Source organism: Jaminaea rosea, assembly GCF_003144245.1.
Source record: "Jaminaea rosea strain MCA 5214 unplaced genomic scaffold BDZ90scaffold_7, whole genome shotgun sequence".
Lineage (NCBI taxonomy): Eukaryota > Fungi > Basidiomycota > Exobasidiomycetes > Microstromatales > Jaminaea > Jaminaea rosea.
The window spans coordinates 312,821-325,568 of NW_020289981.1; the positions used below are offsets into that span (position 1 = coordinate 312,821).

At 59.0% G+C, this 12,748-nt stretch overlaps 7 protein-coding genes across 7 annotated transcripts; 3 read left to right on the forward strand and 4 right to left on the reverse strand.

Moving 5' to 3' along the window:
- The first annotated feature begins 790 nt into the window (after positions 1–790).
- Positions 791–2,964, forward strand: BDZ90DRAFT_232371 (PLP-dependent transferase). The gene is made up of 3 exons (XM_025506223.1): positions 791–914; positions 998–1,333; positions 1,410–2,964. The coding sequence occupies exons 2-3, from the start codon at positions 1,118–1,120 to the stop codon at positions 2,619–2,621; spliced, it is 1,428 nt and encodes a 475-aa protein (XP_025362005.1). The 5' UTR covers positions 791–914; positions 998–1,117; the 3' UTR covers positions 2,622–2,964.
- On the reverse strand, positions 2,565–5,414 carry BDZ90DRAFT_232372 (putative NADH dehydrogenase 78K chain precursor). The gene is made up of 3 exons (XM_025506224.1): positions 5,009–5,414; positions 4,466–4,932; positions 2,565–4,381 (listed from the first exon to the last, which is right to left on the reverse strand). The coding sequence occupies exons 1-3, from the start codon at positions 5,219–5,221 to the stop codon at positions 2,803–2,805; spliced, it is 2,259 nt and encodes a 752-aa protein (XP_025362006.1). The 5' UTR covers positions 5,222–5,414; the 3' UTR covers positions 2,565–2,802.
- Positions 5,415–5,710: 296 nt separating this feature from the next.
- Positions 5,711–7,132, reverse strand: BDZ90DRAFT_232373 (hypothetical protein). Its single transcript, XM_025506225.1, has 3 exons — positions 6,682–7,132; positions 6,411–6,604; positions 5,711–6,150 (listed from the first exon to the last, which is right to left on the reverse strand). Exons 1-3 carry the CDS (start codon positions 6,747–6,749, stop codon positions 6,038–6,040), a joined length of 375 nt encoding a protein of 124 aa, XP_025362007.1. The 5' UTR covers positions 6,750–7,132; the 3' UTR covers positions 5,711–6,037.
- A 229-nt stretch (positions 7,133–7,361) lies between these two features.
- On the forward strand, positions 7,362–8,131 carry BDZ90DRAFT_177288 (hypothetical protein). The gene is made up of 3 exons (XM_025503746.1): positions 7,362–7,479; positions 7,559–7,592; positions 7,696–8,131. Coding segments are annotated over exons 1-3 (279 nt in total). The 5' UTR covers positions 7,362–7,478; the 3' UTR covers positions 7,940–8,131.
- A 462-nt stretch (positions 8,132–8,593) lies between these two features.
- Positions 8,594–9,108, reverse strand: BDZ90DRAFT_232377 (hypothetical protein). Its single transcript, XM_025506226.1, has 2 exons — positions 8,979–9,108; positions 8,594–8,866 (listed from the first exon to the last, which is right to left on the reverse strand). The coding sequence occupies exon 2, from the start codon at positions 8,862–8,864 to the stop codon at positions 8,676–8,678; it is 189 nt and encodes a 62-aa protein (XP_025362009.1). The 5' UTR covers positions 8,865–8,866; positions 8,979–9,108; the 3' UTR covers positions 8,594–8,675.
- On the reverse strand, positions 8,729–9,815 carry BDZ90DRAFT_232378 (hypothetical protein). Its single transcript, XM_025506227.1, has one exon. The coding sequence runs from the start codon at positions 9,775–9,777 to the stop codon at positions 8,947–8,949; it is 831 nt and encodes a 276-aa protein (XP_025362010.1). The 5' UTR covers positions 9,778–9,815; the 3' UTR covers positions 8,729–8,946.
- A 117-nt stretch (positions 9,816–9,932) lies between these two features.
- BDZ90DRAFT_177333 (hypothetical protein) lies at positions 9,933–12,714 on the forward strand. The gene is made up of 2 exons (XM_025503747.1): positions 9,933–11,615; positions 11,699–12,714. Exons 1-2 carry the CDS (start codon positions 9,977–9,979, stop codon positions 12,475–12,477), a joined length of 2,418 nt encoding a protein of 805 aa, XP_025362011.1. The 5' UTR covers positions 9,933–9,976; the 3' UTR covers positions 12,478–12,714.
- The last annotated feature ends 34 nt before the right edge of the window (positions 12,715–12,748 follow it).

The window sequence follows — 12,748 nt, forward strand, 5'->3', positions numbered from 1 at the left end:
CCGCGGGTCAGGATCAGCCGTGCTTAAAGGCTGTGCTCCAAATTGGCTCGTGGCTCGTGGACTACCCTTGGATGGGGTAGGCGTTGCTTTTGCGCTGCGTTGCTGCGTCGTGAATGAATCGATTCGTCCGTCTGTGGCTCGTGTCATGTCCGTGCTCTGCTACTACTCTAGTCGAGGTGCTGCTGCTGCCGGCGGGCGATGCGGCAACGAGCGGCAAGGCAAGCAAGGCAGAACAGCAGCGCCTGCCCCTCGAAGCGCTGTGTCGCAACTGGCGCTGGACTGACGTCGCTGCGCGCTAGGCAGCAGCTTCTCACTTCTGCCGGCCGGCCGGGCGAGGAGGGCGAGGGCGAAACGTCAAGCATCGCAGCCAGACGTCAGTGAGATGACTGAGATCGAGCTGTTGGTCAGCCCGAAGGATTGGCATCATCGTTAGCCAGAGCATATCGACATTATGCCTTACAAGCTCGTCGCTGCGTCGACGAGACTAAGCGTGAGGACGAGGACGCTGCGTCAAGATTGACCCTTTCTCCGCTCACAGCCTGCCACAAGCCTCAGTCTTAGCATTCTGCTCGCGGAACGAGCTTACCACAAGGCGATGTCTTGAGAATGTCTCAACGAGCTTCTTGCCCAGCCCCAAAGTAGCCACGCTTGACCTTTTCTTTCCTGACAAAGTTGTGCTGGTTTGCGCCGTCCTTCTTCGGGCTTTGGCCGCTCTGACCGGCCTCATCTCGTCTGCCTCTCGGTCGGCCTTCGACTCGCCACGTCGATTCCCCGCGGTCTTCTCCACACTTGCGAGGAGGGGGCCAGACGAGACCCAAGGGAGCCCAAGCCAAGGAAGGCGGGCAGAGAGGGCCAAGGGCCGAGTCTACCTTTCTTCCTCCTCCCACACCGCACACCACTTTGCAATCAAACTTGTAAGTGCTCTTCGCTCTTTGTCGCCCGCACACGGCAGCCAGCCTCAGGAATACCCCCATTGACTTGCAGGACTTGCGCGTAGCTCACCGCTCTACGCCTACCTCCCCTCTTCCCTTGCTCCCCGCACTTTCGAATGCTCCCTGCTGTTTGTTGGCGTCGACTTCCTGCCTCGGCCCGCTCCTTTACTGCATTCTCCCCCACTATGGCACCCGGCAACTCATCTCCCTCAACATCATCGTCGTCGTCATCATCCTCGACGACGGTGCGACCCTCGTCATCTTCGTCGTTCACACCTTCTTCTCGACCACCGGTATCCGACCTCTCCTTCGGCCCTCAAACGCACCCGCGCCCGACTGCATCGACGCCGACGCTGCCATCGGCTTCCGGCCTGCCTGCCATTCGACGTGTAGAACAAATAGTGCGTGCGCGCCACGATTGCATCGCTTCTCGTCGATCATTCGCTCACCATCATCATTACCCTTCCACATTCGCAGGGTCGCCACATCCACACATCTCCCGCCACGATGTCGAACCCGCAAGAATTCAAGCAGGCCCCTCACAAGCTCCTGGTCATCCCAGGCCCAATCGAGGTAGCAGACGATGTCTTGCTCGCCAATGCCCACCCATCTATGTCGCACGTCTCACCGGATTTCGTCCCTGTCCTCGGCGACTGCATCAGGATGTTCCGCGACTGCCTCCTCGCCCCTGAGGCCCAGCCCGTCATCACGGCTGGCTCCGGCACGCTCGGTTGGGACCATGTAGCAGCAAATGTCATCGAGCCGGGAGAGGAGGCGCTTGTTCTCAATTCGGGCTACTTTGGTGACTCGTTCGCTGAGTGCCTCGAGGTGTACGGCTCAAAGGTGACGCAAATCAAGGCGCCTATCGGCTCCAAGCCCAGCCTGCAAGAGGTCGAGGCAGAGCTCAAGAAGAAGAAGTACAAGGTCCTCACCTTCACTCACGTAGACACCTCCACCGGCGTCCTCTCCGACGCCAAGGGGCTCGGCGAGCTTGTTAAGCGCGTGAGCCCCGAGACCATCCTCGTCCTTGACGGTGTCTGCTCCGTCGCATCGGAAGAGATTCGCATGGACGAGTGGGGAATCGACGTCGTCCTCACCGCCTCGCAGAAGGGTCTCGGCTGCCCTCCCGGCCTTATGCTCCTCGCCGCATCAAAGAAGGCGATCAAGGCCTTTGAGAGCCGCAAGACTCGCCCCAACTCCTACTACGCCAGCTGGGCCAAGTGGATCCCGGTCATGAAGGCTTACGAGGCAGGCACGGGCGCATACTTCGGTACGCCTCCCACCAACCTCCTGTACGCTCTGCACGCTTCGCTCACCAAGATCACAAAGAAGAGCCCCTCGATTGAGGAGCGTTGGGCCATGCACAAGGCCGCTTCTGACCGCATCAAGAACTACGTACAGAAGGAGCTCGGCCTTGACCAACTCGTACAGGACGGCATCAAGGACGGAGCGCACGGAATGACGGCGGTGCGCTACCCCAAGGGATTCAAGGCTGCGGACCTCCTCCCGCGCCTGGTGAAGAGGGACGTAGTCTTTGCTGCTGGTCTGCACAAGGAGTGCAAAGACGAGTACTTCAGGATCGGGGCAATGGGCCAGGTGACGGTTGTTGAGGACGCCAAGAATGGGCAGATTGACCACCTGCTCAAGAGTCTCAAGGAGGCACTCGAGGAGGCCGGGTACAAGAAGTAGTAAGCGCGCTCATGGCACAGTGTACACAAAGTAGCGGCATTTGCCACCCATAATACAATCTTCAGCTCTCCCGAGACATATCTGCTTCATTCCCATGCTCTCGTCATAGTGGCGTCACGTCGTTTGTTTGCGTGAATCATGATCTGATATTGCTGCTACGAATCAACCTCGAACCACACCTCTAGTTGAGGGGCGCAACGTTGACCATCCCCTCGGTATGCTCCATAGGCACCTCCTTGACAAACGCCTCGACACACTGCGCCATCGTCGGGCTCGCCCTGCTCACGGGGTCGGTAGTGTAGAACTTCTCCCTCGTCAGTGCCGCAAGCAACGGCGCACCGCTGATCTTGGCAGCCGTCTTTCCTGAACCACCCAGCGCCTTCATGCCCGCCAAGGCAACCTCTGCCGCCTCGCGGCTGGTGGGCTCAGCGACATCATAGCGAACAAGGGATGGGCTGACCTCGAACATTCGATCCCTGAGGTCGAGGAGATCCTCGTAGGGGAGTGTGGCGCCGCAAACCTCGGACAGGGCACGGATGACCTTCCAGTCTTCCCTTGCCGCGCCGGGGGGAGAGACGGCGGCGCGCGTCTGCTGCGTGCGGCCTTCAGTGTTGACGTAGGTGACGTTCTTCTCTGTGTAGGCTGCAGAGGGGAGGACAACGTCCGCGAGCGATGCGCCAACGTCACCGTGGTGGCCCTGATAGACGACAAAGCTGTCTGCTGGGATGGACTCGGGCGAGACGTCGTCTGCGCCGAGGAGGTAGACGAACTTCGGGTTGGTGGCGTTGTTGCTCGCCTGAATGCCGATGTCGTTAGCTGCCGTACGAGAGGCAGTGCGCTGCAGGAAGTTGAGACCGTTCCACTCCTGAGTGAGCATGCGGTCCTTGTTCTTCTCGACGAGAGTGGCCAAGTCAGAGAGGATGGCCTTGCCGTCTACATGCTCCGCTACACCGCTGCCGACGATGATCATGGGCTTCTTTGCCTTGCCGAAGAGCTTGGCAAACTCGCCCTTTCCAGCAACGAAGTCACGTACAGCTTGCGCATCGCTGCCGACGTGAGCGTAGTCGTAGGTGAGGTCAACCTTCTCCCCGATCAGTCCCACGTCGAGGCCATTGTGGAGGTAGCCCTTGCGAATGCGAGTGTTGACAATGGCGGCCTCGTGGCGAGGGTTGGTACCGACGAGGAGGAGGGCATCTGCCTCCTCAAGGCCGGAGATGGTCGAGTTCATCATGTAGTTGGAGCGGAAGTCCTGCGAGTAGATGGGAGCTGCCGAGTCGACTGCTGGTTGGTCGACGGTGACGTTCTCGGAGCCAAGGCGGTTCATGAGGTCCTTGAGTGCCACCATGGATTCAGCGTCGGCGAGGGAACCGACGACACCCTTGATCTCGTCGCCCTTGGCGCCAGACTGCTCGAGACCCTCAGCAACGGTGGCAAGTGCCTCGGGCCATGAAGCGGGAACGAAGCGGTCGCCCTGCTTGATGAGCGGGGTAGTGAGGCGCTGGTACTTAAGTCCATCTGCGGCGTAGCGGGTCTTATCGTTGATCCACTCCTCGTTGACGTCCTCGTTGAGGCGGGGAAGGACACGCATGACCTGGACGCCTCGCGAGTCGACGCGAATGTTAGACCCAACGGCGTCGAGAACATCGATGGACTCTGACTTCTTGAGCTCCCAAGGTCGAGCGGTGAAGGCGTAGGGCTTTGACGTGAGGGCACCGACGGGACAAAGGTCGATCATGTTGCCCGACATCTCGGAGTTGATGCTGAGTGGACGAGGGGCCAGCGAAGCAAGGTCAGTCTCGTCGTGGTGACATTGATTGAGAGCGTCGCGCGAGCGTACCACTCACCTCTTCTCGACGTATGTGCCAATCTGCAAGTCATTGCCACGTCCCGATGTGCCCAAGTCCTGGACACCAGCAACGTCATTTGCGAATCGCACGCAACGAGTGCACTGAATGCATCTAGTCATAACCGTCTTGACCAATGGTCCCAAGTTCTTGTCCTCCACAGCCCTCTTTCCAGCAACCTCGTGCATCCTTCCCCTGTCAGAGCCATACCTCATCGACTGGTCCTGCAAGTCGCACTCGCCACCCCAATCACAGATGGGGCAGTCGAGCGGGTGGTTGGCGAGGAGGAACTCCATGACTCCTTCACGGGCTTTGGCTACGAGGGGAGAGGTGGTGGAAACTACTTGTCCGGGCTGAACGGGCCAAGCGCATGAGGCAATGGGCTTGGGAGCGCCCTTGGACTCGACGAGGCACATGCGGCAGTTACCGGCGATGAGCAGACGCTCGTGGTAGCAGAAGCGCGGGATCTATGAGAAGGAGGAGAATGGATGAGGTGTGAGGAAGTCTTAAATGCGGCGACAATTTGGGGATAAACGGACTCACCTGAGCACCAGCCTGCTCGCAAGCCTGAATGAGAGCGGTACCCTGGGGCACAGTGACCTCCTTGCCGTCGATGGTGAGGGTGACCATCTTCTTCTCCGGTGCAGGGGTGGCGAGCATTGCTCTTGATGAAGTGGCAAAGCTGCTCGATGCCACACGAGGAGCAGCTACCGCTCTGGCAGCGCTCGTGGATGAGCGCAGAGTGCGAGAGAGCATGATGGGCGCGCGGGTGGCCAAGTGGCGAAGGAGAGCAGACGATGTGGCGATGAAGAGGATGAGAAGGTGACAACAACTGACGACTCTGAGCCGCGATGGCAATTGCTTGCAGCTACTCTAGAGAGTGGTTGCAAGGGGATATCGAAGTGTTGGTGAAGGAGCGGCAACTTGGAGATGTGGCGAGGGTTGGAAGTCGAATCGACGTTCGCTGCTCTCTGGCTCTGGCTCTCTCGCCTCTCTCCCCGCCCTCGCCGCGATTGCCAATCAGGCCCGACTTGACTTCAGCCTCGACGTCGGGATCCGCCTCGTGGCGCGCGCGAAGCCGGGACGCACGGCCAAAGAGGAGGGGCGGCAACGGCCACCAATGGCGAGAAGTACCGTGATCAACGCTCTCAGCATCGAGGACCTTGAAGGGTGGCTGATCGGACAGTCATAATCGCCAATAAGAAAAGACAGAGCTCACGCAGCTTCAGATCACTTCATCATCAACATCATGAGAGCTTCGGCGGTCTCTCGGCTGAACACACACGTAGAAAACGCACGGCCACGCTCACGCCGTCCCAGCTACCTTACGATGAGAAGATCTTACGATTCTCATTTGCCATCGTTTGCACGCACCTCTCGAAAGAGGGACATACAGGCCATGATGGCGAGCCAGAAGACGAGGAGGACTACGAGCACCGAAGAAGGTGATCAAAGCTCCCGGCGCCCAGGTGGAACAAGTGTTACATGAAAGGAGCAAGAGTCAAAGGAGAGCGGGTGATGATGCGATGCTGACGGAGGAGAGAATGCTTTGGCGGGAAAGCGCTGCTGCATTTACTCGGCGTCAATCGTCTCCGTCTGCAGGCCGTGGAAGTCGGTGATGCCGAGGACGGGGGTGACGTAGGTGTAGAGCTTCTCCTTGGCCGCCTCGTCGTCGTTGCGCTTGCCTGTAGAGATGCGGGGAATGGGGAAAAGTCAGTCGGTGGTTCGCGGCAAGGAGAGAAATCGCAGCCAGCAGTCGTCCCCTTGACACTGCATCAGGCTCTCGCTACTGCCAGCCTTGGCCTGACAAGCCAAGCTATGCTAGCCTTGCAGTATACCCTCCAACCATCTCGCGTCACTTTGGTCCCCAGCTTCTCGGCCCATCTCCTGCTGATCCCATCGTCCACCAGAGCAATTGACTTTTGCACGCCTGACGCCTACTCACGCTCAAGACGAACGCGGACCCTCCTGGGAACGTCCTTGACACCGAGCTTCCAGATCTCCTGGTTCATCTTGGGGTCGATGCGAACATCCTTGGTGCCCATTGCCTTCTGCGCAAACTTGATGACCTCCTTGACACCCTTGGGCGCACGCTTCTTGAAGGCGACGTCGTGGACGCGCTTGTGAAGGTGGATGGTGCTGCGCGAGGACGAGTGGTCGAAGGTCAGTTTGAGGTCGGCGACGTAGTCTAAGGTCGTTGGAGGTATGACACTCACTACTCCCTGGTCACGACGTCCTGGAGAGCCGAACGCTGCTTGCGTCCTTCCTTCTTGGTGGGGGCCATTGTTGACTGTGAGAGGGGAGAGGAGGGAGGAGACGCAGATTAGGATCGAATTCTCGACAATGGATGAATGGAAGGCGGTCGAGTCCAGGAGGCTTGAGACGCAGCAGTCGTAGCAGTGGCAGCAGAACACCAAGCATCATGCATCCCTTTGCCCTTCCAGCGACAGAGCTCCCTGCTCAATCTTTCCCATCACCTGCCTATCACGAGAGGCTAGCCCTTCCTTCGCAATCTTCCCGTCCGAGCTAAGTCCTTGCTGCACTCGACTGCCGGCTACGACTGCTGCGATCCTTCTGTACGCCCGCCTGGTACGACTAGCGTATCTCTACGCTTGCATGCCGTACTTACGATGAAGAAGAGGGAGGGGTGATGGTTGAGGAACGAGGTCAAGAGAGCGGAGGCGTGGAGTCGTAGCAGTCGATGAGCACCCAGTCGTTCGTGTGCCCGCGCTCTCTCTCTCTCTGGCCTGGCTCTGGCCTCGCCGACGCTCGCTCTCAAGTCGAGTCTGTCCTTGGGTTGTCGAATTCCTTTGAGCCTGAGCGGGGCGGGACCGCAGATGCTGCACGTGACTTGTCCCGCTCTCTTTCTTCTCTCCTCGACACCACGTGGCTGTCTCACGGCGCGAGCAGGCGGGCGGGCTGCAGCGAGTGAGGGAAGGACGAACTCGCCCTCGTCCGCACCCGCTTTGGCCCTTCGTCCTCACCACCATCACCCCTCCATCCTCAAGACAAGAGTGAGTCGCCGCAATAGCGAGCACTCTTGCACTATTGCAGATCATTGACTTCGTCCATTCTCATCTTTCCCCCTCGCAGTGACCAAGGGTACTACCTCGTTCGGTCTCAGGCAGTGAGTGTCGCCCCCCCTCCTCAGCCATACGCTGCACACTTCATGGCCCCGAGCAATCTCAACTGACTGTCTCGCTCTCCCTCGCCTCCTCTGCCACTCACAGCACGAAGTCGCACACTATCTGCCCCCGATGTGGCAACAGGTCAGCTCACAAGCAGAAGGGCACCTGCGCTAGCTGCGGATACCCCTCGGCCAAGACCCGCTCGTACAACTGGGGTCAGAAGGCAAAGCGCCGCCACACTACGGGCACTGGTCGCATGCGTCATCTTCGCACCGTCCCTCGCAAGGCCAAGAACGGCTTCCAGACCGGTGCTAAGAAGAGCAAGGTCGCCGCCAAGTCGGCGTAAGCTGGTTAGGGTCGCGAGAGGGATAGGAGGAATTGGGTGAAGGCGTAGAGACATTGAGGAGCTCAACAGAGGGTGGGTATTGCTATGCACATTTGATGAGATGCGGTGAATTAGGTTGCGAGGGATTAGCGTCGTCAGCGTAGACAGCGAGATGCGGGGCGATCAGTGTTGCAACACGGGCTATACTCGGCGGTTGGCATCACGGTGAGCAAGCATGAGCAGGCCGCTCAATGCTCCTGTGAGAGTTGACGAGGAATAGCTGGGGCAGTGCAGCAGGGCAACTTTATCATGACCATCGTCACACCATCAGCACATGCTGACCCGACGGCATCCTACTCTTCCCCCATCAGGCTCCATCACGCTCGTCCAACCATCACACCTTCTTCCTCTTCTTCTCCAACACTGATCTGCAAGCATCGAGCTACACACATCATCGTCCATGTCGACCCATCGATGTGCGGGGCATCTTTGGCCATCATCACCTTGTCCCTTGTTCATTCTACATGACCCAATGTACACTTTCACTCGCATACCCTCGCGCGTGAGGAAGAAAAGGAGCGACGAGGAGTCCGGCGGACGAGCGATCGAGCATGGGAAGAGCGATGAGATTCTAGGGTTCAGCATGGCGAGGAGAAAGCTTTGCAGCTACTCGACTAGCCCTGTTGCATTGAAGAGCAGGAGTCACTACGAGACATCGCCTCCCACCCCACACCCCTGCTTCCCCTGCCTTCCTCATCTAATCCCTCTCCCAGACTACCTCCCCCTTCCTGCTTTCCACCTTGATCACGTATTTGAGCGGTAGCACCCCCTTCTCGTCGACGCCTGCAGTCAAAAGAGCGCCATTGCTCGCGAGGTGGAAAGGCACTCCATCACGGAGAGCATTGATGAGGTCGATGTGGATCAGAAGCGGGGAGTTTGGTCTCATGCCTGAGCATGATGGCGACAGATGCGTAGTCAGTATTCGCTTTACTTCCGTTGAAACTCCCCAATGTCGCCTGCCTCCAACGTTACCGCCACGGCCAGCGTGGCTCGCACTCACCACTCCCCACACCTTCGACACCTGGACGTGCCCTCGCCAGGTGGATATGATTTCGCTTCATCCTGCTCAGCCAACCGGACTGCTTGATGAGATCCCATGCTGGCTCAGTGGTCCCATGAAGGATCTCGACGCCGGGTGGGAGACGAGGCTCGCCCTCCTCTTGTGGGCTCGTAGCGCTCTCACTGTCTGTCTTCGCCGTCGGTAATGCGAGTACGTCGAGATTCTGTAGCGTTACAGCTACATGATCCAATTCCTTGACGCTCTCGATCGTATGGCCCTGAATCGCCCTAACGAAGCAGTTGCCGTCGATTTCCCTCATCTCAAATCTCCTCTTCTCCCCAGGCGCCACATCCTCCACTACACGCCTTACATCCTCCAACTTGGGCTCTCTCCTTTTCTTCTTACCGTCCTTGGTGAATTGCCCATTGTCAGGCTCCATGTCTATCTGCTTGACTCGAGAGCGCTTCAAGCACTCGGTGACAGGGATGAAGCCATCGGGTCGGATGGGGAGCTTCTCCTTTTCGGCACCGTGACGGAGCAGGTAGGAGAGGGCTCGACTGAGTTGAGTGAGAGGTGGTTGAGATGCCGGAGATTTGGGATGCGGCGATTTGGAGGACTTTGCGGGTTTGGAGGGCTTTGATGAGGAGGAGGGCGAGGAGGACGAGGGAGTGGGAGCAGGTGGAACGGAGCTGAGGCTGATGCTATCGAGACGGTTGTTGAGCGATGACGGGTCGGACTGAGAGTCTACTCCTGGTGCCGTCGCTTTTATCTGTGCTCCTTGCACTTCTTCTGACGCCATCTTGATGCTCTTGTGAGGGATGGTGCTGCTGAGGAAGGATTGGAATCAAAGTCCCCGGCGGCGGCAGCGGCGGCGGCGGCGGCGGAAAGGGACTTGGTCGATTTCAAAATTGAACTCGAGGTCAGTGCTCCACGGCCGTGTTGTGTTGCTCTCACCTCCTGACTTGCTTGTCACTCGCCTTCTGTCAAGCTCGCCCGCCATGGGCAAGCAAGGCAAGCAGGTCGATACCGCTGCGGGCCCATCCCATCCGCCAGCTGAAGCATCGTCTTCGTCGTATGATCTGGGCACCTACCCGCCGGTGGAGCTGTACGCTGCTTCGCCTGAAAAGGCCGTCAGGCAACGTACCAGGACACGCACAATAGAAGGCAGCCGCAAGGGCGATGAGGACGACGACGAGAACTCACGTCCACTCAGCAAGACCTACGATGATGACATGACTGATGATGATATCCCAAGAGCACGACGCAGTACTGCTATACCTCGCCCTCCTTCCTTTGCGCAATCCCAATTCGCAACCATCGTTCGACGCCAGAGGAAACGACGCCTCTTCACCCCTCACGACGACGAGCACCACGCCGGCTCAGATGGCCAACATCATCACCATGCCGACGTCGAGTCAGGCTGGCAAGGCTCGACGCTCAAAATGGGGCGAAGCAGGACAGAGGGACCAGCAAGGGCCGCCCCACTCAACGACTACGACTTTGCGGGCTGGGGCAGCATGGCGATGCTTGATATCACCGAGGATCAATGGAAACGGGCTGAGCATCGGGTACGCCAACGGCGCAATCGCCCGAGACTAGGCCAATTGAGAGCAATGGCCATTGCAGGCAACGCCGTCACGGGCAGCATCTTCTACGCTCTCCCCTCCGTCTTTGCCGTTGCTGGCGTGTGGACACCCGTCTGTCTCGTCCTCGCGGCCCTCCTAATGATCCCGACCCTCATCGTCATCCATGCACTGGCTCAAACGCTCAGCTGTGGGAGTAATGCTGCTTCTTACTCGTACATTCTCAACGTCTGCAGCAGCCGGACCTTGGCCCTCGTAGCCGGAGCGATCACGTTGCTGGACGCAGTAAGCACCGGAGCTGTATCAGCAAGCACGGCTGCCTCGTACGCTTCAAGTGAAGCAGGCCAGCGGCTCTCGGGCACAGCATTCACTCTCATCTTCCTCGTCGCCCTCACTGCAGTCGGTCTACTCGGGCTGCGTGACAGCTCCACGACGGCCCTCTCCATCTATTCATTCCACAATGCAGCAATGCTCGCTCTCCTCGTTGCAGGCTGCATCGCCTGGGGCCGACAAGGAAGTGCAATCCTGATCGGCAACTGGGTCTCTCCCTCGCCCAACGGCAAGTCAACAGCGCGAGCCTTGTTCGACGGCACAGTGGTCGCTTTCGTCGGTCTCACAGGATTCGAGACTACGGTCAGCTATGCAGCCTCCGTTGCCTCAGGCTCATTCAGCAAGGCTCTCCGTAACATCTGGCTCAGCGTAGCACTACTGGAGGCGCCGATGGCCCTGCTGGTCCTAGCCGTCGTTCCGCTCAAGCAGATTCAATCATCAAACGACGTCCTCGCTCTCCTGGCGTCCGTTGCAGGGGGAAAGGGACTACACATCTACATCACGGTGGATGCAGCTGTCGTGCTCTGCGGTGGGGTGCTGACGGGCGCCATATCGTGTGCAGGACTGTTGCTAGCTATGTGCGCCGATGGCACTCTGCCGCGCTGGTTGGCAGGTACGCTGAAGAGGACGGGAGCGCCCGTATGGTGCTTGACTGCCTACTTGGGTTTATGCATCATCGTTTGCGCTACGGCAGGTTTCGACCAGTTGACTTTATCGAGCATATGTGAGTGCTGAGGTGCCAAGTGGCAAGACTGGCCATTGCGCTCACTGACGCATTTCTTTAATCCTCTCGACCCGCACGCGCAGTCTCCCTCGCTTTCCTCGCGGTCCTAACCCTCTTCGGCCTCTCCTCCCTCCTAGCCTTCCACTCACGGCCGCTCCTCTTCTCCTCCCGCTCCACCCCGCGGCCCTTACCACCACGCATCGTTCTCCTCTCACTCTGCATCACAATTGTTGCCTTGGCTGGGAACGTGGCCCTCTCGCCTCTCGCGCTCGCCCAAGCGGCAGCGTACGCAGGCGTGATTGCCGTGCTGCTGCTGGCATGGGCGAACAGGGTGCCGCTGCTGCATTTCATCGGGGTCTGGGCGCCGAGCGTACTGTTCGCTGACGGTGGAGTGGGCACGGGGAATGGACACGATGCTGACGATGGCGAGCTTGTGGTCAGGAAGGCGAGCAAAGACAATAGAGGCTTGGCGGCGTGGATCGTCAGGCGGTCCAAAGCTTGGGTCGCGAGACAGAGAAGGGAGAATCGTGCTATCGTGAGTTGCCCGGCCCCGTCCCGCTCATCCTCCTCTTACCCTTCACTCACCCTATCTCTCTCTCCTCCGTTGCGCAGTTCCTCACATCAACCGACTCACTCCCTCATCTCCTACAAGCTCTCCTTTACCTCTCTCGAAACGAGCCCTCCGTCGGCCATCTCACTCTCGCGCACTGCTACCGCTCCGTGGACGCGATCCCTGCAGAGCTGGAGGCGAACCATCAGCTGGTGGACGAGGCTTTCCCGCACATCACGGTGGACTTGGTCTTCTTTGATGGGGCGAGGAGCAGGAGAGGCGCCCGGACAGGGGAGGATGCGGAGGAGATGATGGTGGAAGACGGGGAAAGCCAGGAAAAGGGAGGATGGGGAGCTGAAGCGCTCGAAGCGCTGATGATCGCTATGAGTGAGGCGGAACAGGCTATCAAGACTGGCGGAGGGACGACTGCAGTCGGCGACGATGCTTCTGGCCAGCCTTCAGCAGCCCCGCCGATGATCAGTGCAGCTGAGGCCAAAATTCGCAGCCGGGTCTTCATCGGTTGCCCGTCTCCCTCCCCTGCAGGTGGGACAAACTTGCTCAGCGATGTGGGCGAAGGGGTGCG